Genomic DNA, 26,197 nt, shown 5'->3' with positions numbered 1-26,197 from the left:
GCTCCTCTTAGTGCTTTTTAATAGTGACATTATGGATGATAGAAAACGGCAGCTGGAAGAACTTTGATACCTTCTTTATAGTATTTCTTTGCTTGTTTCATTAGCTGAGTCCAAATGACACGTCGACTCTCTTACAAACCCTAACGAGGGAATCAAGGCTTAACGAGTTTATGAAGTTCTGTGACATATCAAGTAGAAAGCTACACAAACCTTTCTCATCCGCCTTCAATTACTGTGTCTTTTTGCCATAACTGATCGATTCCAGTTCCAAATCAATTCCACAACAAATTAATTTCACTCAGGTGTTCACAAAGCACACTTAAACTATGCAGCACACAAAATATCCAAAGCAATAATATGGTGTGTCACTGTTAAAACAATTTTCCCCTATCAATATTCCCAGTCTGACATAGCGAGAAGCCACCAGCGGGGTCACAGGCAGCAGAGTGAAAGGTGGCGTGCTGTATTTAAACGAATGAAATATTAATAGAGGCAGCCAATTAAAATAGGGGCAGCCGGAGTGTCCCAGGAATCCAGAGCAGACATTAGCACAGCTCTAATAAGATGATTTCCATCAGCCAGAGACAGACAGTGCAGGTAACGACAGCCAGGGCCAGAGTGTCCTGGGGTGGGTGGGCAGCAGGTTGGGTGTTAAAGTCTGACTTGTGCCTGGGGGGGTTGAGGTTTAGGGTTGCACTGGGTAGTGAGGAAGATGTCAGTCAAGTGGGAGGAGAGGAGAAAAAAGAAGAAGAAGAGCAGGATACTAAAACAATTGTTACATGGGTTGTTGAGACAACACTGCATGTGGATCCTTTAAATCTAGGCCCACATTCAGCTGACCTGTTACTGTGTTACAACCCTAACAAACACACAGTACCTTCCTTCTTCTTGTTGTTTAGCACTTTCTTTCCTCCTGTCTAAATACAGCTCAGTGTAATTCATCAGGGAAATGAGAAATGTGAATTTTTCAGGTGTTTGAGACTCTTAAGTACGAACACACACACACACTCACACACACACACACATATATGTGTGTGAGTGTGTGCGCGCACTTTAACACACATCACTAGCTGAGGCATTAGTACGGTGCCCTTTTCTTGCAAAAGCGATGCCTGTAGTTGTATTTTATCTTAAGCCGGCATATCACAAGCAAAAAATCATTTATTAGTTAATACGTCATTTTTGAGTTTCTTTTTATTTGACATGTGTGCCACTGTAATTTCCCTGACTCATCATTCCTAAAGGACACACAGCTCCTGGTGTCACACTCCCCTTTCTATCTGCAGCCTTACTTTCTCTTCCTTTTCATGGCTAGCCCTTGCTATTCTTAGCAGAGGATAGGATAGCTCTCCATTACAACCCACTGGATACTGATGTCTACTCTTGCTTTCCCTTTCCCTTAGTGTGTGTGTGTGTGTGTGTGTGTGTGTGTGTGTGTGTGTGTGTGTGTGTGTGTGTGTGTGTGTGTGTGACTCAGTGTGTTGTGTCTGGTACTAAGCTAGCTTAAGCCAGCTGCATCGCACACGACTCATGCATGGCTTAACTGAGCGAATGCTAGTCTGTGTGAGTGCTTCTGTATGTCTTTGCATTTGCAATTGTATTTATTTGTGTGTGCGTGTGTGTGCACGTTGCTTCGCCACGTTAAATTCTTTCCCTTGTGTCTGTGCACGTCTCTTCATATTATCCCTGCATCCACTGGCCACACTTCTGCTCTTTTGTCCTTTGCAAAACACAAACACCAACGCTGACATAAATTACAATGGATTTATCATCGTACATTAACCTTTAACATCCCCGGTGTTATGTAATTCAATAATATTTAATTTACCTCAGTAATGCAATGTCAGTGATCATTTTGGAGTCATTCACAGTATAATATGCCAGTGACAGGCAGAACAAATACTTGGCTCACGCACTGTGAGTAGGCATACTTCCATGTGTATACACACACACACACACACACACACACACACACACACACACACACACACACACACACACACACACACTCAGTGGTATTCACAGAGTAATCAGCACTGCAGCTATTATTAATGAGAGAGAATCAGGTCATTAATATTTAAGCAGTGTCACTGGGGCTACTGCCATGAGAGTGTGTGGGGTCTGTTTGTGCATGTGTGTGTCCACATATAGAGGAGGGCAGAGGGACTATAAAGCAATTTCCTCAGGCAGGGTAGTGAGACCCACCCATTACAATACTATAGACACAGATGGAGACATATTACTGCCTTAAACAGAGAGAGAGAGAAAAGAGAGAAGCAGAGGAATCTGCTTTTGCTTCGTGTCCTTTAGTTTCTATCCTCTCCCATCCCCATCCCATCTCCATCAGTTGTTTCTGTTCTGTGGAGGATAAAGAGGCTCAAATGGGAAACAGCAGATATCTCATTACATCACAGTGGATAGGATAGGCCTGGGAGCTTCCTCTGTGCGTGTGTGTGTGTGTGTGTGCACGTGTGTGTGTCTGTGCTGCCAATGTGAACCCTTCTAAATGAACACTGTTGGGGATTGCGACTCTTTGCATGGTGTCACACCGGGTATGCGCTGGTAACAAAGCACTCACACACACACAGAAAAATCACACATTTCCTTAAACCCACAGGCTTGCACAATCCTGGGGTCTGAGGCTAAAAGTTTGAACGGCTGAAGAAAGAGCTTCAGTACAAAAACTGTAAATAATGACATTAGCTTTATCATTTATTCTCTGTCCTGCTCTCAGCCCCACAGTGTCTTTCTGTGTCTAGGATTAGTTGGTATTACTTGCTCTGCTGAGCGAGGAGAATGAGACAGGTCTTACTGCCAGTTCCTAGATTGAGAGGACAGGGAACGTTGTTTTTGTGTGCGTGTATTATAATCTCTCATTATTTAATCAAGCTGGAGAACACACAGCAGCTGAGCAGCTTCTGTACACCTGCCAGCACGTGTGCTCGGATAACGCTGAGCTTTTTTTTGATTTAATCACTGTTAACACGCCGATTGAAAGGTAATTAGTTAATCTTGAATTCTTTATGATATGATGTGTGTGTGCATGATTCAGATGTGATTTTCCGCAAATTAATAAATGTGAAAATTAAAGTTAAAATTCCTGATCAAATGCTCTCTTTTTGCTCTCTTGGCTTGAGCTAATCTTACCAGGCGAGGGCCAGGCAGGGAGAGAGTTGGGCCATTTAGGGACAGGCGAAAGCACGGTGCCCTGAAGGGCTGTGCTGGATTTATAACAATAGCAAAGCTAGATGATCATTGTGAAATGGGCTGTGGCACACTAAGTGTTTTAGCTTGGATAGCTTATATTTTATTGAAAATAAAATTCAATCAACTGCCCTGCCCTGAGGAAACATCATTCTGGAACCCTAACCATACAAAATATTTACAGAATCGAGAGGATGTTTTAAAATTTACGCTCAGCTATCACACAATCTGTTTGTCAGAAGGAGTTTGACAAAACTTTATGGAAACCTCATGCACGGTATCATCCCAGCTGCTGATGTGGTTCTAGTGATTCTTCACAGCCTGTTAATCAAACGCAGTCATTTCTCTGCAAAAACATTTCAAATCATCATCATAATAGCAATCTGCCACATTACCTTATACTTTTAGTCACACAGCTCCTTTTTATTATAGGATCAAAATATAGTTAAAGTTTGGCATCTATAGGCACCATCACTGGAGTGATGAGAAAACATCCTCTTGGAGCGTAAAGGTGAATGCTCGAGTGTCGGAGAGTTTGAAATAATGATTCAGGTCTGCAGTACTGACATGTCAGAAGGAGAGAGGAAATCTTCCAGCTTAAATAGATCCCCAAATTGAGAGGGTGTGTTTGGTGACACGAGAGCGAGCTATGTAAATGTGCATGTCAGAGTGCTGCTCGACAACTGAGATACACATCCGCTTCAGCCGCTACAAACAGGCTTTTTCTATATTGCTGTAAACTCTGAATTATAACTGCATTGATGTCTCCTTCATCATTTAAAACAGTGATATCAAACTCATTTTACACTGTGGGCCACATATATCCCAATTTCATCTTAAATGGCCTGGACCAGTGAAACTCCCCATTCTATCAAAGTTTAACTGTTTACATTTTTAAAAAATATTTATATCCTCATAACACATCAGCATTACATGACATAGAAATGTTGCTGTATTAAAGAAAGATCTGTCGGCACGACTCTTAAAATTGTAAGATATAAATGTGTAAAATTGCATTAAAAAATTAAAGTAGCTCATTGCCAAGGCTTTCTTGTAATATATTCATTATAAAGCAGAAAGATGTTTGTTAATTCACAGAAAAGGTACTTTTTATTTTTATTTTTTTAATTTTGCACCCATAAAAAAAGACAAATTTCTATATTAGATGGTGATAAAAAACTGTCTAATACTTACCATAATTTTCAGATTATAAGGCACAATATCAATGAACGGGTCTATTTTCATACATAAGACGCACTGGATTATAAGGCGCATTAAGCGAAACAAAACAGTCAGATAAGTCAAACTTTATTCAACTCATTCACAGTAACTCTCAACACTGTTCAGTTGTAACACAAAAACAGAACAATACACTCACTTTTTCAGTTCATTCCTCTTCCACAAATCCATCAAATTCTTCATCTTCAGAGTTTAACAGTTGGGCGATTTCGGCATCAAGCATGCCCGGATCCCTCTCGTCATTGTCCGAGTCAGTCTCGTTGCTGTTACTTAGTTGCTCACTACGTTTTCCTCCGCGAGGCTCCTGACTACAGTAGACGTACTGCTCCAACAATCCATCAAGCGTTGTAGCTTTGTAGCTTACCAAAGTTGTACAGATTTTTGAGCGCCATGCACCACATAAAATCAGTTCGAGGTCAGTAAGCAGAACCAGAATTAATACATAAGGCACACCGGATTATACGGCGCACTATCGATTTTTAAGAAAATTAAAGGATTCGGACTATTTTTTGGATTTTTCAGTCTTATATTCCGAAAAATATAGTAATTACTTTGGTGTAGTATGAATGGCCACGGGGAAGGCTTTTATCAGCTTTTAAACTCAATATTTATGCCCTACTCTACATTTTCCAAATCCAGTGGGCTGCATTGAAGTGTGCACTGGGGCGATTCTGGCACCTGGGCCTTATGTTTGACACCCATGATTTAAAATATCATGTGGGTTTAGCGCTATATTTACCTGCACACAGATTTTCTTTGTTGTTCTATTCCGATTCCATGGTTTTTTTTTTCCAGTGCAGCGCTTATCTTGGAGAGGTTAATGCCCATGTTTACCATTTTTATGACGGTGGTATCCAAAGCACATTTTTTTCATTCTTTCCTTCCCCATGAAACTTTTTTTTAACATTTAAACCTAGACTTGTCACAGCAGGAAAGAACAAGAGCAGAATGATGGATATTTCGCAGCAACCAATGCTATAAATTTAACAGTTTGACTAGTGTTTGACAATTTGAAAAGATTCACTGAGCTTAAGTTTGACTTTACATTTTTTCACTTGATAATGAGATAACGAGCCAGAGCTTATGGCCATAAATAAAACTGATTAAAGTTAAAGAGAGGTTAAGAAAACACTGCATAAAAATACATGAGACAATTAAAAAAAAAGAGAGGCATGAACAATTAAGAAGGAGAAAAAAGAGAGAACTGGCATTGCTCTAAAGAAAGTTTATAAAAATGTGCTTTTACAAGTGATTTGAAAGACGTGATAGATGTTTACCTCCTCAGGCTGATTCTTCCAATGCCAAGAGGCCCCGATGGTCACCTCAAGACTTGAGCCTTGATTTTGGAGGGAGGCATTTGAGGATCTAAGCTTCATGTGGAGCCATCGTATCTGCCATGTAGCTTGGAGCCAGACCACAACATGCTTTAAAAGTGACGAGTAAAGTTTAAAAATCAATTCTAAAGCGTACAGAGAGCCAATGGAGATGAGCCAGGATCGGGGTAATATGATGCCGTCTGCTAATACCAGTAAGAAGCCGAGCTGCTGCATTTTGAACCAGCTGGAGAGGAGAGAGTGACCAGAAAGAAGAGAGTTGCAGTATTCTAGCTGAAGGAAAACAAAAGCCTGGCTGCAAATATTGGTTTCATTTTTGCTATTTTTACTGTTAACTTTTGTGATTGTTAAAAGATTATGGATGAGTTGAACCATACCCCAAAGTTTCTGGCAGCTTGCATCTTGTTTGCATGTAAGGGGTCCAAGTTTGGATGGTGTAATTATAAGATTTCGTATTTCATTGTATTCATGTATTTAACTGGAGAACAGTTTGTGCCATGCAGCTGTTCATATCACTTAGACAGTGAAAAGGAGCATCTAGGGTTATGGAATACTGGCCACCCAGTTGGAAACCAGTCAGAACAACTCAATTAATTCAACTCAGTTCAATTTTTATGTATAGTTCCACAACAACAGTCACCTCAACACACTACAATAACAAAGAGAAAACCCCAAGAATCAGACGACTCCCCCGGCTAGGTGATAGTGGGAAGGAAAAACCCCCTTTTAACAGGAAGAAACCTGCAGCATAACAAGGCTTAGGGAGGAGCAGCCATCTGTCGTGACAGGTTGGGTTTAAGGGGACAGAGACAGGGCTAAAGACACACTGTGAAAGAGAGAGATAGTAACTAATGATTAAACATATAATGAGTGAAAAGAGGTGGGTGAAGAAGAAACAGTGCATCATGGGAAGCCCCCAGCAGACGAGGCTTATTGCAATATTTTAGTCCTTTAAGGGGCATGTAGAGATAAATGACACATTGGGCATATTAAACAAATTTGCTAATGTGCAATATCATGGTCATAAGTAGATAAGTAGACTCAGAAAAAAGAAAGAAGTCATTTGAAAATGTAAAAACTTTGTCATGCTCCCATTAGGAGCACCCAAATGTTCGCTTATTGGCCATCAGCCTGTGTGTGCAGTGATTTGATTACCTGGAGCTTCATTAGGACAGAGAGGCAGGGGAGGCCATGCTGGTAGCTCCTCTATCCTCCCTGCTTGGGTATAGAGTTACATTTGCACGGAAGAAGCTGCACTGATTAGTGAGCCTGGAGGCTCGGAGGGTTGTAGTCTCACCGTGTGCCACTGTGTATGGCCTGCTTTCCCCCAGTGCATCTTTGCATTAAGATCATATCTACTTTGGTTTCCAACAAAGCAAAGATAATCTGGATATTGATATGGGAAGCCTTTGTGAGGGTTTTCCAGGAAAGAAGGAAACTGTTTGTCAATCAACCGAGCGCACACAGATAGACTGGTAAAAAGCTTCATACCCACACGCGGGCTGCACTGGCATGCCCTAAGGATGGATGTGTTTGTGTGTTTGACCGGGAATTTTTTTGAAGTTCCTTCCCCGCTTGAATTTTAAATTTGTTTTTGCGTGCGTGTGTGTTGTCAACATTTCTGCACAGAATCTGCTTCAGTGGCCATGTGTTTGTTTGATAGACAAGCACAGTTCTGTCCAGTGGAGCCAGTCGGAGGTGGGATCCTTGCAAAAAAACCAAAAATAAATAAAAAAAGCCACATCAGTTCTATCAGCATAAATCTCCGTTATGGAGCTCTGTTGAAACAGGATTCTTTATTATGTTTGATCAGCTTCTCTTGTAGCGCTGCTCCCTGTATGGAGCCCGCTTTGTTAAAATGATGAATGGTTCTTTTAATTGTTTCTAATTGATATCTGCTCTGAAAGACTTTGTTATGAAACACCGCCAATTTAGTAACACCGATACTCTGTAGAGCCTTATTAATTCTCCCCCGTCTGGCTCGAGTCTTGTGCAATTGAAAAGAACTCCGTCTGTGTGTTTGTAGGCCCACTAGGCAGTAATATTTCTTAGTGTCCGTTTTTAAATGCCAAAAGACTTTTTTTTCCTTTCTGTTTTTTTTTTTATTTGTGTGTGTTCACCTCCTTATGTCCAAGTCTTTGGTGCATTCAAGGGCTCCATGCCTTAATTCTTCAAAACATTACAATGTAATTTGTGCTGATTTACTACTCTGTTTAGGGAGCTGGCGTAGAGATGGTCTATAGCCATCTTACAGCCTGGCAAATGTGGGGTTTTTTTATCATTTATGATGAGGATATATTGGATGATAAATCCTCATTCAGCTGCCCCGTGGCAGGCATGCGGATTCGGCTCTGCTGGTGAGCTGCTCTGAGAGAACATTTGCATACATATTGTCTCACACCTTTAGATAGACTTTCCCTTTCTCTCACCCATTCTCGCTCTACATCTAACCTTTCGAAAGCACTTCCAAAGGTACATTTAATGAATAAATGAGGGAATTAAGGAAACAGGAGAGAGAAAGAATGCAAAGGGGAAGAGAAAGCTAGAGGAAACACTCGGGGGCGGTCGTCAGTCAGCAGGCTTAATGACACCTGTAACCTGTCTGCTCATTTGGTTTTTATGGAGGCCAATCACACATGTGAGCTGCTGCATTAGTATTTGTTTACTGTTTCCACGTACTTTCCCTGCGGGTGTTCGCTGCTCCAATCCGTGATCGCCTCGTCAGTTCATCCAGGTGTAAACATGACGCTAGAAGTAAAAACTGACAATAAATCGGATAAAAACCAAAAAGGACAGAGGGCTATAGAGATGCCGAGATAATCTCAGAGACGTATTAACTTTAGATTAAGGGAACAAATACGTTGCACATTACATGCATCTTGTTTGACGCTTTGCCATGCATGCTTTGTCCATTTTATGTGGTAGCATGTCGTGAGCTCTCCATTTGCAGTGTACAGAAGGTACTCTGTTTGCTTTACAGCAGCCTGTTTTAGAAAACCTTTACAAACCAGCTGACTTTACAAGCTGCCAAAGGTGCTAAATGGTGCTAATTAACTAAATGAAAATACTACATTCTAACATAGAACTGCTGAAACAAAGCAAATGATGTAAAGTCTCTTAAATAAATCTTGTCTGTTTAAGGAAAATATGAAAAAAGAAACTTTTTTTTCCTCTTAATCTGTGGCTCTGGGGAATATGTGTACCAGTCATGCTGCTCCCTACTTTTGCCTCTTAAAGCATGAATGAAGCCTGAATATCTAACTGAAGTTTAAAATGACAATACAGTAATATCATACAGTGCTTACACTCACTGGACACTTTATTAGAAACACCTTACTTGTGTCGTTTAGATTCAACAAAGTGCTGGAAACATTCCTCAGAGATTGTGTCCATGTTGACATAGTACAGGGAGTGCAGAATTATTAGGCAAGTTGTATTTTTGAGGAATAATTTTATTATTGAACAACAACCATGTTCTCAATGAACCCAAAAAACTCATTAATATCAAAGCTGAATGTTTTTGGAAGTAGTTTTAAGTTTGTTTTTAGTTTTAGCTATTTTAGGGGGATATCTGTGTGTGCAGGTGACTATTACTGTGCATAATTATTAGGCAACTTAACAACAAACAAATAAATACCCATTTCAATTATTTATTTTTACCAGTGAAACCAATATAACATCTCCACATTCACAAATATACATTTCTGACATTCAAAACAAAACAAAAACAAATCAGCGACCAATATAGCCACCTTTCTTTGCAAGGACACTCAAAAGCCTGCCATCCATGGATTCTGTCAGTGTTTTGATCTGTTCACCATCAACATTGCGTGCAGCAGCAACCACAGCCTCCCAGACACTGTTCAGAGAGGTGTACTGTTTTCCCTCCTTGTAAATCTCACATTTGATGATGGACCACAGGTTCTCAATGGGGTTCAGATCAGGTGAACAAGGAGGCCATGTCATTAGTTTTTCTTCTTTTATACCCTTTCTTGCCAGCCACGCTGTGGAGTACTTGGACGCGTGTGATGGAGCATTGTCCTGCATGAAAATCATGTTTTTGTGAAGGATGCAGACTTCTTCCTGTACCACTGCTTGAAGAAGGTGTCTTCCAGAAACTGGCAGTAGGACTGGGAGTTGAGCTTGACTCTATCCTCAACCCGAAAAGGCCCCACAAGCTCATCTTTGATGATACCAGCCCAAACCAGTACTCCACCTCCACCTTGCTGGCGCCTGAGTCGGACTGGAGCTCTCTGCCCTTTACCAATCCAGCCACGGGCCCATCCATCTGGCCCATCAAGACTCACTCTCATTTCATCAGTCCATAAAACCTTAGAAAAATCAGTCTTGAGATATTTCTTGGCCCAGTCTTGACGTTTCAGCTTGTGTGTCTTGTTCAGTGGTGGTCGTCTTTCAGCCTTTCTTACCTTGGCCATGTCTCTGAGTATTGCACACCTTGTGCTTTTGGGCACTCCAGTGATGTTGCAGCTCTGAAATATGGCCAAACTGGTGGCAAGTGGCATCTTGGCAGCTGCACGCTTGACTTTTCTCAGTTCATGGGCAGTTATTTTGCGCCTTGGTTTTCCACACGCTTCTTGCGACCCTGTTGACTATTTTGAATGAAACGCTTGATTGTTCGATGATCACGCTTCAGAAGCTTTGCAATTTTAAGACTGCTGCATCCCTCTGCAAGATATCTCACTATTTTTGACTTTTCTGAGCCTGTCAAGTCCTTCTTTTGACCCATTTTGCCAAAGGAAAGGAAGTTGCCTAATAATTATGCACACCTGATATAGGGTGTTGATGTCATTAGACCACACCCCTTCTCATTACAGAGATGCACATCACCTAATATGCTTAATTGGTAGTAGGCTTTCGAGCCTATACAGCTTGGAGTAAGACAACATGCATGAAGAGGATGATGTGGACAAAATACTCATTTGCCTAATAATTCTGCACTCCCTGTAGTGTCACACAGCTGCTGCAGATTTGCAGAAGATAATCTCCACATCCACATCACCTCGAATGGTGGTGACCAGTAGTTTTCATCATATTTTTCGTTAATGATCTTCTTTTTCTACCAAAAACATCACTAAGTAAAAACTAATGCACGAGGTCAAAAACTATGATGAAATGTACTGACATTTTCGTCAGCAAATAAAAGCGAGATGAAAATATTCTGGAGAGACAAGATCCAATCAGAACTAATTAAGTTCGGAAGCGATCCAATCAGAAGTAATCTTGTCGTGGAGTAAGGTTAGATGCGCACATTTGAGTCTTTTTAATTTTTCCTTTTTCTTGTGTGTGTGTGTGTGTGTGTGTGTGTGTGTGTGTGTGTGTGTGTGTGTGTGTGTGTGTGGAGATGCTGTTTTCTGCAGGTCATCTTGACCGTGTGTAAATACCTAAATAGACTGAGTTGTTGCTATGTGATTTGCCGATTAGTGATTTGTATTGACAAACAATTGAACAGCTGTACCTAATGAAGTGGCTACTGAGTTGAGATAGCATTACAGATGCAATACTGAGAGAATGTTTCCAGACTTTGGAGGCACGTTTCAACTGCAAGCCAAGCTTTCATGTTTGATTTCTCATCTTGAGAATTTAGTATCTACTCCTACTACTGGTAGCCCAGTTCACTGATATCATATTACTTTTTCTTCTTGTCTCTCTTGCCTTTCCTTCAGTAATTTTTCCTCCTCCTTGTCTCCACTCCCCCTCTCCGAGACCTCCCCCACTCCATCCATCCCTTCAGTGCTCAGGCTGACAGATTTTGCCTGGCTGTCCTTTCGTAAGTGGTGCTGTGTGTCTCAGGTGGCTGGTGTTGGCTGTTCTTTGAGGACAGGACAAGGCAAGACACTGCGTGGATCAGGGAGGCAGCAAACAACCCACTGAAAGCCTTGATGAATGCAATTTAGAATATGAAAGTAGGCAGAGGTGAAAGGACAGTAAAGGAAAATCAACAGCACAAGTGAAAGGCATAGCATCATAGACTGCAAATGCAGAGCTTAAACTTAGCCTTGGGTAACTTTGCTTATATACACTTGCTCTCAATGATAATTATGACCCAACTCTGCATATGCTCTCAGTTCCTAACTCACTGTTTTGTTTTTTAAGCCCACAATTTCACTGTTTTGTTCCCCTTCGTCACTTTCCACCACATTGTTTTCAGCCACAGCAGGCAGCTGTTTTTAGCTGCAAAATAAAAAAACACAAAAAAACAAAAGCTTTGATAAAGCTGCTTTACACTAGCTGCCCAAACAGCAGAAGGGCAAAGTTAGCAGCTCGCTGGTGTTTATATCTGAGCGGATTCTTCAAATGAATGCCTGTGCTGCGATGTGTAAATGGGGCCACTGTTCCCTAAATTTACATATTTTAAGGTGTTAAAATGTCACTCTCTGTTTACAGCTTGTTAAACTGCCCACAAGTGACCAAATATACCAATTATTATAACCGGGAAAAGTACATTTTTCAACACTCGTTTCACTTCAATTCATGCCATTTTAAATTGCATTAAACCTTTTGTTATATAAGCTGCATTTACCACTCGTTGCATTTAAACACATTGAAATAATTTAGCAGTTACATTTGGTAATTACAGGGTTGATAAAGAGGATATATGATGGGGATTAGCAGATAGTGAGATAGGCAAAGAAGAGTTGCAGCCATCCAGCGGGAGACACCCTCCTGCTGGCTTGAAGGGATGCTGAGATTTATTGCTACTCTGTTAGATGGACCTGGCACTTTACTGTCAGTCTCTCTCTCTCTTTGTCTTCTTGCTGTGCACCATGATTCCCAGTAAGACTGATCTATAGCTGTACACCTTTTCAGGCAGTGACGCGTGATAAAACAGTAATAAGAGATGAAGCTAAACAACTGGTCTGCAAATGCTGTCATCTACATACTGGCGCCGTTGTGTGTCATTGCTGGCCTGTGGTGGTTGTGGTTGTTTTCCTCCCTTTTTTTTGTGATTTCATAACAGACCTTTATAAATGTCCTGAGACTGATATAGGCAGACACAGAGAAGGACAGGCAAACAGGCACTCAAACAGGTCAGTTTCAGACTGGAAGAGACCTGCGGTAAGCCCTATATAAGCTTGGCTTTACTGTCTTATTGAACACTAAAGCTCTCCCGTTTACATTGAGCTCCATGGATCCAATCACAGAGCGAAGAGAAAGAGTTTGGGGGACATGATTTATCTTTGCCAGCAATATTTCTTCAGTGGATGACAGTGATTGCATTAATGTGTTTTGAGATCTGTTTGCAATGTTCACGCGGGCTGCTCGTCTTTCCCGCAATTATGGACGTCCTCACGGCTTGAAATGCCGCCATTGAAGTTTTTGGCACATTTGCGACCGAACCGTTCTGACTATGAATTATGTCAGGTTCAAACCTCAGCGGGGCTTATTTCATTTGGAGGCTCTGATTTATGAATGTGTAGGTGCTGCATACATTATAGAGTTTATGAAGGAAAGGCTCAGCTCCACTAATGAAACCACGGTACAGGAGGACACGGTGGGGGGGGATCGGCGTGCACTGCAGCACCTCCCAGGCAGCCAGCGGCCCTGTGTGCTTCTGACAGACAGACGGTTATGTAAAAAGGCAGAGCTAAAGGTTGCTTTGTCTCCTGAACCACCAGAAATCCACACAGCAGCAGCGAGTATAGGTGGCCCACTCACCTGCTGATAATAAAAGCTTCTTCGTGCAATAATAATAAAAAAATTAAATTAAAAAAAAGCCCTTCAGTCCACTTCATGGAACACGGATAGATGAAATTCAACAGACTGAATATTATGGATGTTTGGATGTGGGAATCACAGCCAAGGCTCGACCACTCAAAACATCTAATCAGCATGATAGAAATTCCCGGTTGAAAATAAACAGCCCTAACCTAAAGCAGTTATTAATTATTAGGCCAAGTTCAGTACTTGATGTATGAATAATTATTATGATCTTCAGGGAACTGTCCATGTAAAATTAGATTGCTGATTGCCAACCTAAATAATTAACAGCGGTGTAATTACGGGGGACTGTGGTTCACTATGTGTTCCTCTCTCTCTAGCATTTGCAGCTGTCATATGGCAGCTTAGGTATAATGAGCATTCAGTATAGGGACATTGTTTGGGACAGCATGACATGTTGCTACCTGCCCAGATGCTAGCAGCAGTATTAACAGTCCACTGTCCGAGCGATTCATCACCTTGACAACCCATAAAGCTGTCACTGAGGAGACAAAATATTTGTGCCCTGAGCTATGCGACCAAGACGTGTCTGTAAGCAAATTAGTTGACGTGTGTGTGGATGTCTCTGCCTCCCTCTGGACAAGCAGCCTTGAACTCAGGTAAGGACTAATGAGTTTAGCATCTCCCCTCCTGCTGTTTGCTGCTCGTAAATAAGCACTGTGTTTGAAAAATAACTAAAGCACACATAAAGATTTGAACCACTCCTGAGGGACAAATTGTTTGTGTAGACAGAGCCACATGTTGTTGGTATAATGCTCGCTTCCGTATTTAATATGAGCACTTTTTCACTTTAAGAACTGAAACAAAGCAGCAAAATTATCAAAAGAGTTCTCCTCAAAACAATAAAACAATCAGTTTCCCGAAAAGCTACGGCTTCTATCCTCCAGGACTCCCCATACCTAATAAAGAAAAAATGGGAGTGGATTTAAGTCACATAATCTTTGTAATTTAGCAGCCATAGACACTTAACACCAACCTTATTTTCTAAGGCTTTTCTTTAAAGTCATGAAAGACTTTAAAGTAAGACTGTAAGACTAGACTTAGAGGGAAATTTAGAAGAACTGGGAAGGGGAAAAGTGCTTGTGGCTGTTCTCAGTGGACACACGTGATAGCTGTTTAAACACTGAGCGCTCTCTCCATAAACGTATTGATGCTGTTTCACGTTTTTGTGATTAAAGATTGTTTGCCAAACCAAATGAAAAAGAAGAGACCCAGATGATGCGTTCCAAGCTGGGAGTGACATGATTCCCAATTTGGATGTGTTCCAGTAGTAAAGTCAGCAGCATGCTCATGGTCGGTGCACTGCGTACGGCTTATTTAGCAAGTCACAAATACATAATAACTATTCTAACAAAATAACCAAGCTTATGTTCTCTATACTGTGGACACATCTTACTGTATATGGCACAGAAGGCATGATAATGATACTGCTAAGCAATGTAAAAAATACATACAAAAGCAAAAATGCTCTGAATCACACAGATTAGGGTTAGGGTTAACACATCTGATGATGACTTAGACGTGAGTGGGTTAAAAGTAGAGAGGGTGAATGTCTCCCACCTCCTAACTGGGAGCTGGTTCCTGAAATCTGAAGGTGCTGCCTCCCATTTTACTTTTACCCTTAGCCATGATTTTTCTGCCTGTGTTCAGACAGCAGTACCTTGCGAATGCTTTGCGTTACCATGATACATCGATAATAATACCCCCAGTAAAGTTCATCTTCTCTTCTTTCTGAAACCTTTTGAATTTTGTCTCTAGTGCAAACAATAACAAAGTTACTGTCATTTAAACAGCACATGTAAAATGGGACAATGGGAAGAGAAAAAGAGTTAGGAACTACAGGCTTATTAATGTTTAGATGCACTGGCACCATCTTAGATTATAAGTCAGGGTTGGGGGCACTCCAGATGTTCCACCTGGGAACTTCAGATGGAACAAAGAGGCAGAGAAATGCGCTCAAGCTCAGGTCTGAGAAAGTGTTGATTTCAGAAAGCCCCACCATGCTGTAGCTCTAAAACATCTATAACATGCAATATAATCCAAATGCACCCTTTCTCTCCCTCTGTCATGCACATCTATCTCTAACCTGGCCAGAGTGACCATTATAGGTCAGTTCCATCAGAGTGATGCGTCACACCCAGCTGCTTTTAAACCAAAGGCCGCTGCTCTGTAGTAAAATGTGGCTTGACCTGAATTATCATCATCATTCACGCCCTCTCTTGTTGTGGCTTGTAGTCGCCGCTGGATCTCTCACCTCCCCTCACCAACACTCCCTCCCCCTCCACTCCACACCCCAGCCCCGGGCAGTGGGCACCTAGACATTCTTGACATTTTGCAAAGGTTGAAAGACAAAGAACCTTTGTCTCCTAATAAGGCCACGGTCTATACCCCACCTGAATTAAAACACTGGGAGAGCAAGAGCTCTGTGTGGGTGTGTGTGTGTGTGGGGAGGCTTGTGTTTAGGTTGAGAGGTGTGCATGTGACGGGTGGGGGCATGGAGGTATGGCGTACAGGAACACTGACGGTAGTGTGAGAATGTAAATGAGCACTAATAATGGGTAGGCAGATCAGAGAGAGGAAAGCCGCAGGTAGAAAACAGATGAAGTGTGTGTGTGTGTGTGTGTGTGTGTGTGTGTGTGTGTGTGTGTGTGTGTGTGTGTGTGTGTGTGTGTAGGAGGATAGTTAGGGTTCAGCCTGACGCTGTGTAAAGAAAGGACAGTAAAAGCATTGTTACGATCAGATCCCTATACACAGGTTGATAGTGTTAACCGTTTGGCTTCAGAGGCTAATGCCTGCTGTAAGCTGTGAGAAACGCAGCAGTGCACCCCGACGCTTCGCCTGCAGTCACACAGACAGACTCAGACAGGTTGTTGCTCTTGAAGAGAGCGAAATTCTCCATCACTGCAGGAACTTGAAGCGGAACTCGCAACAGCCAAGGTCCTTCTGGTCTCATCTCTCTCTCGCTCTGCCTCTCATCCATCCATCACACCCCCTCAGCTCTACGTCTCACCTCTCTTACCACCTCCCTTGATCTCTCCCGCAGTTTATTCCTCCGCGCTTTTCTCTGAAAATCTTGCTCCTAAACAGCTGAAGCAAGAGAGAGAGAAATATAGTGTTGCAGCAAGAGTAAGCAAGGACAGAAGTGGGATGAAACAACAGGTTTAAAAAGTCAACCTTGTTTGGTTTAGTCATTTATTGTTCGCCACTCTGCTTTTGTCACTTTGAGTTATTTCTCCCATCCACTCTCCGTACAGTTGTGGTCCGGCGTTATGCAATGTCCCTGCACTGTTGTATTCACTGTTTTCAAGGTACTGCAATTTTGTGGCGACACAGAACTAAAAGTGAGAACACAATACTTTTTTTTTTGTTGTTGTTCCTGTACTTTTTTTTTCTTAACATTACATAAGCAAAAGGTAAAAATATCTGGACCTGTCTTTAGAAGCAGATGGTGTGGTTGTGACATCAGCCTCGTTAAAGGCAGCTATAACTAGGAAGAGCCAAGGGTTGTTGTGAAGTACACCGCCTTAAGTTCAGCTTCCACTGCTAACAAGGAGAAGAAATGCTCAGTGTCTGTGTGAAATGTGCTATGAAACAGAACAAAAGTATGTGTGGAAAGACAAAAAAAAAATCTTTAAATTCTTTCCGGATAATGCTGCCTGTCTTTGCCCCCCACCTCCTGTTTTTCTGTTGCTCTGCTTGTATTCTGTCACTCACTGGAATGTGGGCAGATATGGGATAATAGTCAGACTTTCAGATTAATTCTGTTAGCAACTCAGGAGCCAATGTTAACCACGTGGTTATTGTTTTACCCATGAGCCCGTTGTCTTGGAAACGTTGCATAAGAGGGAGTGGGAAATCAGAATGCCCCTTGCTGATTGGGAGACAAGGTGGCAGATCTCTCTTTCTCTCGCCTCGTCTTCCCTTTATCTCCGTCTTGTTTTGTTGCCTTTTTCTTTTTCCCCCCTCTACTCAGCACCATGTGTGTCCAAGCAGCAGCAGTCCAGCTGCAGCCCTTGTGACACATGTTGAATCGAGATTCGTATGCAGCACCTCCCAATGAAGCTGAATGCAATCTAGGGGTCCTCCCACAGGATGTTTTTAGCATCAAATACTTCATTTCCTGCAAGTCGGAGGGATTTTTATGCACACGTTTTTGCTATTTCTACATCAGCATCATTTCTGCATTGTGATGTACAAGACAACACACACACACAAAAAAACAAAATCAGGCACCAGGTGACAATAATTGGAATATAAAGCAGGCAGGCTCTCAGGCGTTCTGCACCGCTGTAGATCTTTTCCAGTTTAATGTTATCGTTCCTGATGCACACAAGCAGGCTTTTCTTTTCTGTTCTCTTTTGTGGGTGTTTTTTCGGTTTATTTGTTTTGTTTTTGTTGTTTTTTTTTTACTCTAAGTGTGCACATGGCATCTAATCATGTAGGCATTTTGATTAATTTAGACAATACCTAAGCTTTAATAGCTTATGCTCGCGTCATGAAGACTTCTGTTAATTTCTGCTCGAAAATGAAAATTCAAAACATGCCACTTGTATGTTTTGGGGTACATATTTTGGGACTCATGTAGCAAACATCTTAAGTATGCTACCAAAGCTGACAGAAAGCAGTCTTAAGACTGGTTAGCAAGATTGGACAAGATTAGGAATGAGAATATAAGAGGGACAGCTCAGGTTGAGGGGTTTGGAGACAAACTTAAAGAGGATGAGATGGTTTGGACGTTTGCAGAGGAGGAATAGTGGGTATACTGGACAAAGGATGCTGAATATGGAGCTGGCAGGCAGCAGAGAAAAGACCACAGAGGAGATTCATGGATGTAGTTAAGGAGGGCATAGAGAGAGATGGCGTGACAGAGGAGGATGCTGGAGATGGAGGCAGATGGCGACCGCTGAAGTTAGCTGTCCAAAGAAGGAGAAGTTAGCAAAGTACGCTTCTTTAAGAACCTGAAAAATGTAACGTGGTGGTTTAGAAATTAGCTTTGACACAAGAAAAATGTGTTCATCTTTTTCCCTTCTGGTTTCATCAACCTACTGGCGTGCACACAGAACCAGAGCTTTACCATGTATGGCGGGGGTGCTTACACTTGTGTCAAAGTAACTATATGAGTGCAAATGTGCATGTTCTGAATATGAATAGAGATGTAAACTCCCCCCTTATATCTATGCCTGTGTCTACAGTCACAAACTGTACAGCTATTACAGTTTCTCAACCATGCAGCCCAGTTTCAACTAAATTAAAGTGCCTGTTGGCACAATGATTTATTGCCCAATTGGAAATGTTTGTCCACAGAGCGCTCACACACACAAACAAACACCTGTAAACACACTCTCTTACGCACACACGCCACTCTTTGAGTTGTGCTATGTGTCATCCTCGGCTGTGGGAGGCCTTGGCTGGAGTCAGTGAGAATAGCGCTTTGTTGAATCCACTGAGACCACATGTTCCAGACTGCATGGCTTGGCCTTCCGTGGCTTCCTTACGAGCAAGGCCGCGCGATGCTCACATATACGAGGAGGATGAAAGAGAAAAGGAGACCGGGGTTGGGTTGTGTGAAGAAGGACAGCGCGTTAGGGAAGGATGGCCTTGGCTCTGGAGACAGGACAGTTTATCTTCTGTAGCCTCGCTGAGTCTGCCTCACTTAAAATGGAGGAAGAAAGATGATCAGATCTGACATTTCAAACTTAATAAAAGCTTTTTTCTTCTTCTTTTTTTGAGGCAGGATTGGAGTTTATCCAAAAAGACTCAAAACACAGCGCTTAGCCCGACATACCTGGGTGTAATTAGCGATCTGAACAAATCAGGGCTGCTTTATGTTGCATCTTCTTTGACAACATAACCTTAAATTCAGTTTCTGGTGCGATTTGCATTTTTTTCGAGCATATAGCAAGCCAAGAAGAGAGCAGGGTGGGCAACCCCTTGTGTAAGGGAGCTGTCTTAATCCATGTGTTTAGCAAGCACCATCTGTTCCTTTTATTCAGATGGGAGTAGAAATATTTGGTTGATTAGGAAAGGATCTGTGAAGGATAGCTGCACCGTTACCACCAGCTACAAGGGAGGCACATGCTTGAGTCTATCAACTGGTGTCTTGGAAAGGAAACGAGAGACAGACATACAGACATCAACATGCGAGTGCGCAGATAAGTACACATGTGCATATGGGTGTGAACACGAACAGCACACAGACAGTAAGCATATTGTGTTTACAACAGTGTAACAGGCAGAAGCAGGCACACACCAGCTGAGCTGAGCAGATTTTAAGGAGTGTACATACAGTACTGTGCAAAAGTCTTGAACCACCCCCTCATTTCTTTATATTTTGCTTCCAAGGAGCCAGACTTTCTTGTATTTTTTAAAAGAGGTCTTGAGCAATAATTCTCCAGGCTTTAAGAAGGACAAATGCTGCTTTTTCACTCATTTTCACTCCACTCATTTTCAGTCCGGTCCTTGTACTTGACCATTTTCATGTTAGGGAAACCTGCAGTCAGCTGAGACTGAAGAAGTCACTTGGATGAGTCATGAAATGTTTCTCCCACTGAAAACATGACGTCCAGATAAACAGAATCAACTTTATGCGGTTTGCTTATCTGGATGATTGAGTGTGAATCAAGACTTTTTCAGGGGATGTTTTTTTTCTGTGTTTGCTTTCTAGTCGCCTAACACTTAGCACAAAAAAGGCGCCTAACTCAAAGGATGAACCAGTGTCTACACATAACTGACATCTGAGCCAAGAAACTGTTTTAAATTGTATTTTTAGGCACTTTGTTACTAGCTGCCTGCTGCAAAAGAATTTAATTCAGTTTCTTAGTTCAACCTCAAAAAAATGCTGAAGATAACAGTTTGACGGACATAAAATTGGATTTTTGGAGCAAAAAAAAGCAAATAAGTTAACCTGACTCAACTAAGGATGGTGTGCAGTGTGCCATGCAAAATGTTAAGGAAACTGGGCAAAGTGAAGAAGAGGTGGCAGGCGTAAAAATCTTTTAGCAAAGACATTACACAAGACCTGAGAGATCCATCTGGCTCTTCACCTTATCCAGCTGCTGTTCACTGAAGACTCATCAGAAATGGTCACAGTCTTGGGAAGGGAACATCTTGTCAAAATTGATGGAATTATAAAATACAAAAAAGGATGGGATTGTCAACTGCATCATTTTTCAGCATGACAATAATCCCAAATACACTGCAAACACAGTAAAAGCATAAAATGGACCACTATCAGTCATGAGTTAGCCTCCACAGAGCCTGAAGATTGAAGACTTGAAGACTACTTAAAAATTTTCAAGAAAGAGTGAGTTCAGACTATGTTGGAGAATAAAGTGGTCTTAGCAAATATTGACTGAAGTAGAGGCTCCTCTAAAAGGGTGTAAGCAAAATCAGCCAAACAGCAAACCATGATGGATGTTAGATAAGTTTTTCACAACACAGCATTGATGTGCTTTCTGTTTCTAGGTGCAGATCTTGGTGGCCTGATGGATCTGGAGTCTCTGTACCGTGGTGTGGAGCAGAGCATCAACCACACGCGAGCAGGGCGAACGCGCAGACAGACCTCGGACAGAGCCTACAACATCGAGGTGCTGCTGGGCGTAGACGACTCAGTGGTCCAGTTTCACGGGAAGGAGCATGTTCAAAAGTACCTTCTCACACTTATGAACATCGTAAGTCGATAGCTAACACAGGAGTAAGCACACTAACAAAAGCAGACAGACAGAGGAGTAAATGAATATATGTCAGGTAAAATGAATTAGGCATTTCCCACATAAACGAACATCATCTGGGTTTAATTAAAGGACTGAAATCGGACATCAAGTGTCACATTAATGTACACAGGTCATACAGAGATTTCCAGATGCCCAAAGATGAAATCATCAAATGGGGAAATTGTCTCATTTGAGCTGAATAGAAAGTAAGTCACACAGAGGTCAAAGAAAACGGGTAGCACACACCCACCGACTGAATGGGATTCAATTCCCTTCCTACATGTTCTCATCCAGCAATCAGCCGCGGGTAATCCTGTCTTCTCTATCTGAATATGATGAGATTTCATTTGTGCATGAGTGTGTGTGTGTAAGGTGAGCCCTCTCTGCTGAAGGAGCTCCTACATATCGTTTCATCAGGCTTTGTGTCATGTCATCACTCATTGTGAGTGTGTGTGTGTGCATAAGAGAGAAAAAGAAATAGAGAGAGAGAGAAAAGGAGAAAGAGAGATGCAAAAACAGCAGGTAGCATGCTCCAGGCCACAACAACACTTAGCATTTACACACCCAGGTGTTGTTACGTGTGTGTTTGTGTGCACATGTTTGATTGTGTTGGTCTGACACTGAACACACTGCAGACTTTAATCTTTGCAAATGAAACCTGCGGTGAGCGTGCCGTTTGCATGCATTCGTAGGTGTGCGTGCGTGCGTGCGCATCTGTTTTCTGCGCGCGCTCCTGTTTGCTTTTTGTTTTACCGCGAGCCACCGCACAAGGAACCAATCTCCGACTGTTAAGCAGGTGCAACAAATCCTTCCACACCTCTTTGTCTAAGTTCAGCGCTTGAGAAAGAACAAGTGCCGCTGTGCTCTCTGCCTCCCCTTTTAGATATTTGTTAGACAATATAGGAGAAGGGAATGCGCAGCCCTGTCACAGCCCCCCTCTCATCTGTGGGGTAGAGAGAGAGAAACAGAGGGAGAAGGAGTATTTTAAACAGCGCATTCAGAATAAATTACTGACAGCCAGATAAACAGAAATAAATAAATAAGGTTTTCCCTCCCACGCGTGGCATCTGGGCGACTTTCTTCTTGAAAGTTTGCTTTGCTCACTTCAGGATGGGTGTGCTCTGTCTGATTCTCCCTCTCTCTCGCTCTGTCTTGCTTTCTCTATTTTTCCTTCCTCGCACTCTCCCAGGTTCTCAGCAGTGTTGCTCCTTGGATTTTTACTCCTCCCTGACTTGGGTAGTTTATGGCAAAAAATCCTCAATGGTGTGGGGGAAAAAAGTCTCAGTATAATAGGAGTGAGAGCACGGGTTTATTAGAAGACATACTGGTCGTAAATTTATGATAAGCAGAGATATGTAGAGGATACTTCTTGCCAGAAATGCTAACTAATGGTAATTATAAGTAGGGCTGGAGTTATTGCATTAGTGTAGTGCTTAAAACTGAGCAGTTAGTAAAAAAAAACTTTATGAGAGTTTTCATAAATTAATATTAGCTCCATATTGTCTTTATATTCGAGCTAAAACAGAGGCAGAAACTAAGAGCTGCTTTGAAACTATGCAAACCTCTACTTTCCTTAAACACATGTTCACTTTAAAACATTCAGTTCACCCAACAAAAGACATTTATTCACAACATCTGTTGTACAGCCACCTTTAAACGATAAGCAGCTCGCTTGTGTTTTAGTGCAAGAGGCTATTGTTTAAAATAAGAGCGTTTTCTGTCTTTATTTTCTCTTAATTCTTTCTTTCTTTCTTTTGTAGGAATTTAAATTTTAGGCGATGGACTTCAAGTTCATAAAATCTGAATTGTTAGTTTTTAGTGTGAAGATGCACTACACTACATTACACTGCACAATTCAGCAGACAATGCCCTGGTCACAAGAACAGGTGTCTTAACAACAAAACGAACATCAATTAGAGTCAAGCGGACCCTCTCATTCTCACAGATGCACAATCTAAAATGCTGGCGTCGCTGTGCCCAAGCATTAAACTCGAGTGCTTTCTCGATTTCAGCCATCTACGTGCAGGACATCTCGGTATTAAATAATCGAGAATGCTATGCAGGAGTGCTTTTCTTCAGTTGAGGTTTTGCAAACATGTGACCTAACCATGTGATGTTAACTTGTCTGCCATTTTGAAGGTTTGGCAACAGTGTGGGGTCATGTGGCTAAAGCCTCAGTCACATAGGCCTAGAGAGTCTGCAACCATCTGAAAACCACCAGTCGAGAGAGAAAAATGAGTATTCTATGACCGGTTGTGATTGCTGGAGGTTGATGGTCACTGGTAAAATGCTTGCTAAAGTCCCAGTTACGCAGGCCTACAGACCAGTTAGTGACCCAGTGGCAACCACCTGTCACCAGGTGGTATTCCCCAACAAGTTGCTAGTATATTGCTGCATTTGCAGTTTAAATGGAAGTGACGGACAAACATTGGTGCAGCTGCTCTCCAAGTTGTAAAGAAACCCTGAAAAGTGCAATGCAAACCAGAAATGGAAGGTTTGCCTTCAAAATAAAAGTTGGGACTTTTGCTACATGTCAGGCAAACCTTCTCCATTTTCATTTGCTACCAGTGGCAAGTAGTTATATTTGTGGGTTAGCAAGTATTTGCAGACAAGCACAAAAACCTACAGGGAACTGCAGCAGTCTGTTAGCAACCAAAGCAGTCAATGGGAGCAGCACTTTCTTTGCAACCAGTTTCAATCAACCACAGCCAGCAATGTCCAAAAACCACTGCCAACCAGTCAGGGAATACGTGTTTTACCCTTAGCAATCATGAGAAATCATCATGAGAAACCTCAACGCAGATATCCAGTTTTGCGAGCAAGAGGGGGAGAGCAGTTGAGTTGCTCCTTTCACAAGAGCACGGGGTAAAAACAGATCAAAACTGAAAAACTCAAGCCTAGAACACTAATTTAAGTGTTTGCCAGCAAGAGGACAGTCACACACAAGCACAGTGGAAGGCAACCACGCCTAGTGTGAGCACGATCTCAAAGCCCATGTGTGGGATTCTGTGGCATCTAGCAGCAACTTAGCAAATACCCCTTACTCCCCCAAACCTTTCTGAGATCTTCTTTGACCCGGTGCTTGGTTTGTCTGTTTAAATGTGTCATTTAAAGCTAAAAGAATAAAAATTAACTTGCAGTGATTATACAGGACCCTAATTAAAACAAAATTATGTATAGACTATTATACTGCAATATCAATTTCTACTGAAAGATCCTCCTAAATCTTACACATTCCTCAGTTAGGTGAAGGTTAAGCAACAAAAATTTTGAAACATCTATGAAATTGACCCAATCATTGCCACCTAGAAAAACATACAATTACTTTAAAAGTGTAACACAAGTATGTTTTACCAGGATATTTGGATGGTTTTACAGATGCAATACAACTCTGTAAGAACTTGCAGCTGCTGGCTTACCCTTTGGAAATGATTTCTTGTTATTACTGTATCAATCACTCGCAGATATCTAAAACTTGCTAGATACTCGGATGCAATATAATGCTTCACATTTGTTGCCAGTACGGCTGATACTGACTTTTTTTGTTCATTTTGGATAGTATAAAAATATGAGAATCTGAAGTGATATGCTCATTAAAGCCTTCAAACGTTCATATAGACTTTTGCATGCATGTATGCGTGCATGAATACATGTATGATGGACATTGGACTATACTGCAAGCCCAGAGGACTTCACAGCATTCCCACAGAAAACTACTAAGTCCTGTTTAAAAGTTCAACAGGAGTGTCAGAATGTGTTTGTCTGTGAGTGTGTCTGCTGAGTTAAATGTGTGTCTTGCTAATTCAGTTCTGCTTCCCACTCATTTCCCATGTGTTTTCCTGCCATTTTTTTATTGTGTCATTGGAATAAGTATAAGGTAAGATAAAAGAAAATAGGACAAAAAGAGAAAAAGAAACAAAATCAGACAGAGGTGTAAATCCTCTTTTTTATCTGTTATAAAAATAGGTGTTTGCGATGTGTTAATTTGGAAATGGATTAAAAGGGTGGTATGGTGGTGCAGTGGTTAGCACTATCGTTTCACACAGGTTTCACACATTTAACACAAGAAAGGTTCTAGGTGTCCACAGACATGCCTGCGGGTTAACTGGTAATTCTAAATTGGTGTTACATGTGGAGTCTAGTCTCTCTGTGTTAGCTGTGATAGACTAGCATCCTTTACATCCTGTATACGTTAAAAAAATAAAGATAATGGATTAATAAATAGATGGATGGATGGGTTATGGCCAAATGTTGAAAGCCGGGAACTGCTTTGCCTTTTTTATTTAGTAAAAGTATCAAGAGTCTGTTATTTGTCTGTATTTGTGTCAAAACTATAGCTGGGGACTATTTTTTGTATCAACCCACCCATACATTGCTTTTCGTGGGACAAACAGTGAGTGTAGTGAGGAATCTTCAGTTCCAGAATAGGTCCAGGGAACAAGTGAGTGTAAAAGTAGGCAGAGGGTGTAGAGGGTTCAGATAAGGACACTGAGGGTAACAGTCGTAACAGTGAGGACGGTGCACAGACAAGACTTAAATAGGGCATTGGACGTTAAACATTCCCAACACTGACTGCAGAACTATGAGGGTACACATGCCTAGCTTCTCTAGCACAGACTGTGGTGTAGCTTTCACTCCAGTGCTTTGTTCGACAGTGCATATCATCAACCATGCAGCACTTCAAGTCTTCAAGGCAGTACATCCGCTAATCATAAATAATGAGAGTCAGAGCGGTGAATCAATGAGCTTATTGCAATATTAAGCAATTACTTAATATCACAATGAATGTGTTGTGCTGTGGCACTGGTACGGTAATCTTCTTGCGGCAGTGGTGATACACTTTGTTGCCAACGGTGATTTGTCTATATGCCTTTTTCTCTCACCCATTAAGGGAGACCTTTGCAGAGGTGCTACAAAGTCTTAATTACACTCTCCAAAATAGTCTGCTAATGGAGGCGCGTATGTGTG

At 41.7% G+C, this 26,197-nt stretch overlaps 1 protein-coding gene across 2 annotated transcripts in view; it reads left to right on the top strand.

The window, feature by feature from the left end:
- Positions 1-26,197, top strand: part of adamts2a (ADAM metallopeptidase with thrombospondin type 1 motif, 2a) — a 143,296-nt gene that overhangs the window by 85,179 nt on the left and 31,920 nt on the right. For both annotated transcript variants that reach the window (XM_039617440.1, XM_039617434.1), the window contains exon 4: positions 20,982-21,187. In XM_039617440.1, the coding sequence (XP_039473374.1) occupies positions 20,982-21,187 (206 nt within the window). The remainder of the gene's footprint in view (positions 1-20,981; positions 21,188-26,197) is intronic.

Source organism: Oreochromis aureus, linkage group 2 (assembly GCF_013358895.1).
Source record: "Oreochromis aureus strain Israel breed Guangdong linkage group 2, ZZ_aureus, whole genome shotgun sequence".
NCBI classification, from domain to species: Eukaryota; Metazoa; Chordata; class Actinopteri; order Cichliformes; family Cichlidae; genus Oreochromis; species Oreochromis aureus.
The sequence above is the reverse complement of the archived record's forward strand: the minus strand, read 5'-3'. Positions and strand labels throughout refer to the sequence as shown.